This window comes from Myotis davidii, unplaced genomic scaffold, assembly GCF_000327345.1.
Source record: "Myotis davidii unplaced genomic scaffold, ASM32734v1 scaffold3889, whole genome shotgun sequence".
Lineage (NCBI taxonomy): Eukaryota > Metazoa > Chordata > Mammalia > Chiroptera > Vespertilionidae > Myotis > Myotis davidii.
Window position 1 is genome coordinate 7,846 of NW_006299624.1, and position 1,804 is coordinate 9,649.

The 1,804-nt window shown below is 49.8% G+C and overlaps 1 protein-coding gene across 1 annotated transcript in view; it reads right to left on the minus strand.

The window, feature by feature from the left end:
* LOC102758880 (SLAM family member 7-like) overlaps positions 1-1,430 on the minus strand; it is a gene marked incomplete at its 3' end in the record, with an annotated part of 7,435 nt that extends 6,005 nt beyond the window's left edge. Inside the window, exon 1 of the mRNA XM_015571559.1 lies at positions 1,395-1,430. Within this exon, the coding sequence (XP_015427045.1) occupies positions 1,395-1,430 (36 nt within the window). The remainder of the gene's footprint in view (positions 1-1,394) is intronic.
* Between the last annotated feature and the right edge of the window lie 374 nt (positions 1,431-1,804).

Below are 1,804 nucleotides of genomic sequence, written 5' to 3' on the forward strand. Positions count from 1 at the left end.
TTTAGGGAGAGTGGAAGAGAGAAGGAATGACAAAGAGAAACATCAATGTGAGAGAAACACATCGACTGGTTGCCTCCTACACAAGCCCTGGTCAGGGCCCAGGCCAGGGAAAAGCTTGCAGCCCTGCAACCAAGGTATGTGGCCTTGACTGGAATTGAACCTGGGGCACTTTGGTCCGCAGGCTGATTCTCTATCCATAAGCCAAACTGGCTAGGGCCAATATGGGTTTGTTTTCTGCATAGCGAATGATTAGATTGCTTGTGTTAAGTCCTGGCTGGTGTAGCTCAGTGGTTAAAGCATGGGCCTGTGCACTGAAGGGTTAGCAGTTTGATTCCCAGCCAAGGGCACGTACCTGGTTTACAAGTGTGAGAAGCAACCGATAGATCCCACACTGACTCTCTCTCCCTCTCCCTCTCTCTCTCTCTCTTTCCACACCCCTCCCTTCCACTTTCTCGCAAAAAAAAAAAAAAACACTGGAATAACCCCCGAATGGGATTAACAAAACAAACAAAATTGCTTGGTTTAAGAGATAAAATTAGAGAACAAAGATGGTGGCCTAGGTAAATGCTGCCTCCCACAACTACATCAAAATTACAACAAAAATATAGAACAACCAACATTCAGAACTGCCTGAAATCTGGCTGAATGGAAGTCCTACAACTAGAGAAGTAAAGAAGAAAGCTCATTGAGACTGGTAGGGGGCAGAGGCTGGGAATGGGCTAGTCTGACACCCATGTGTGTCATTTCTTTAATTGAGAGGGATATCTCCTAGGCCTACCTAGAGAAACAAGGGATCCTAGCCCCACACCAGACCCCCAGCCCGGAGCCCAGAGCTGGGAAAATAAGTCCCTGTAACTTCTGGCTATAAAAACCAGCCGGGACTGTGGCTGATTGACATGAAGGCTGCTGAAGTCCCAGGTGTTCCTCTTCAAGGGCCCAACAAACTTATATGGTTCCACTTGCTCTGAGCTCCTGCACCAGGTAGTGGCTTTGGGGGAATCCAGTGACATATGGAGAGGAACTGAACTGTCTAGCCAGGTGGGAGTTTGGGGGCAGCTTTCTTCCAGACAGGAGTGTTCATAGGGGTCATTGTTCCTGTGCTGGGACCTCCTCCATTGCAAAGCTGACTGGTGGCCATATCTGAGGCTTCATCAGCATGGTCCACACAGTTCGCTCCACCCTGGTGATTCCCTGAGGCCCCACCTCATCCAATTTGCAACCCCACCCAAGTTGTTTGCAGCTACTTTTTCATATGATGGCCTGTCCTGTCTCAGGTTTCAGACTTTTCTAAAAATCTCTAAAGGAGTAGCAGCTGGAGTCAATGTGCACCAAACCTTTCAATAATAGGCCTAAGACCTAGCACCAGCCTGCCTTATTTCACAGCTGGGCCTCACCTGGACACTTTCTAGCCCAATACAAATAGCAGCCATCTGCAGATCTCTCTGTAGCTCCCACTGGATGACCCCAGGCAGTGGCTGGCTTTGCACCTCCCTGGAGGCCCCAGAGCCAGTGAACCTAGTAGACAGCCTCAGACCATACCAGATTGCAACTCTACACATCCACATGCAACACATTCAAGGGGCAAACTCAGTAGGCACCAAAGCCCCACTAAAGTCCTGCTCCATAAGGTTTCTCCTGCATAGCAGCTCTTTCATTATACGTGAAGCTGATCCTCACAGCCAATTGGCCTGGAGGCCAATTCCTTCCAGTGATGCCAACGGCAGTCAAGGCTCAACCACAGCAAGACTGTGCACACAGCCCACACCTAGAGTGCCCAGCTCAGGTGACTGGGGAGGCTGAGCCA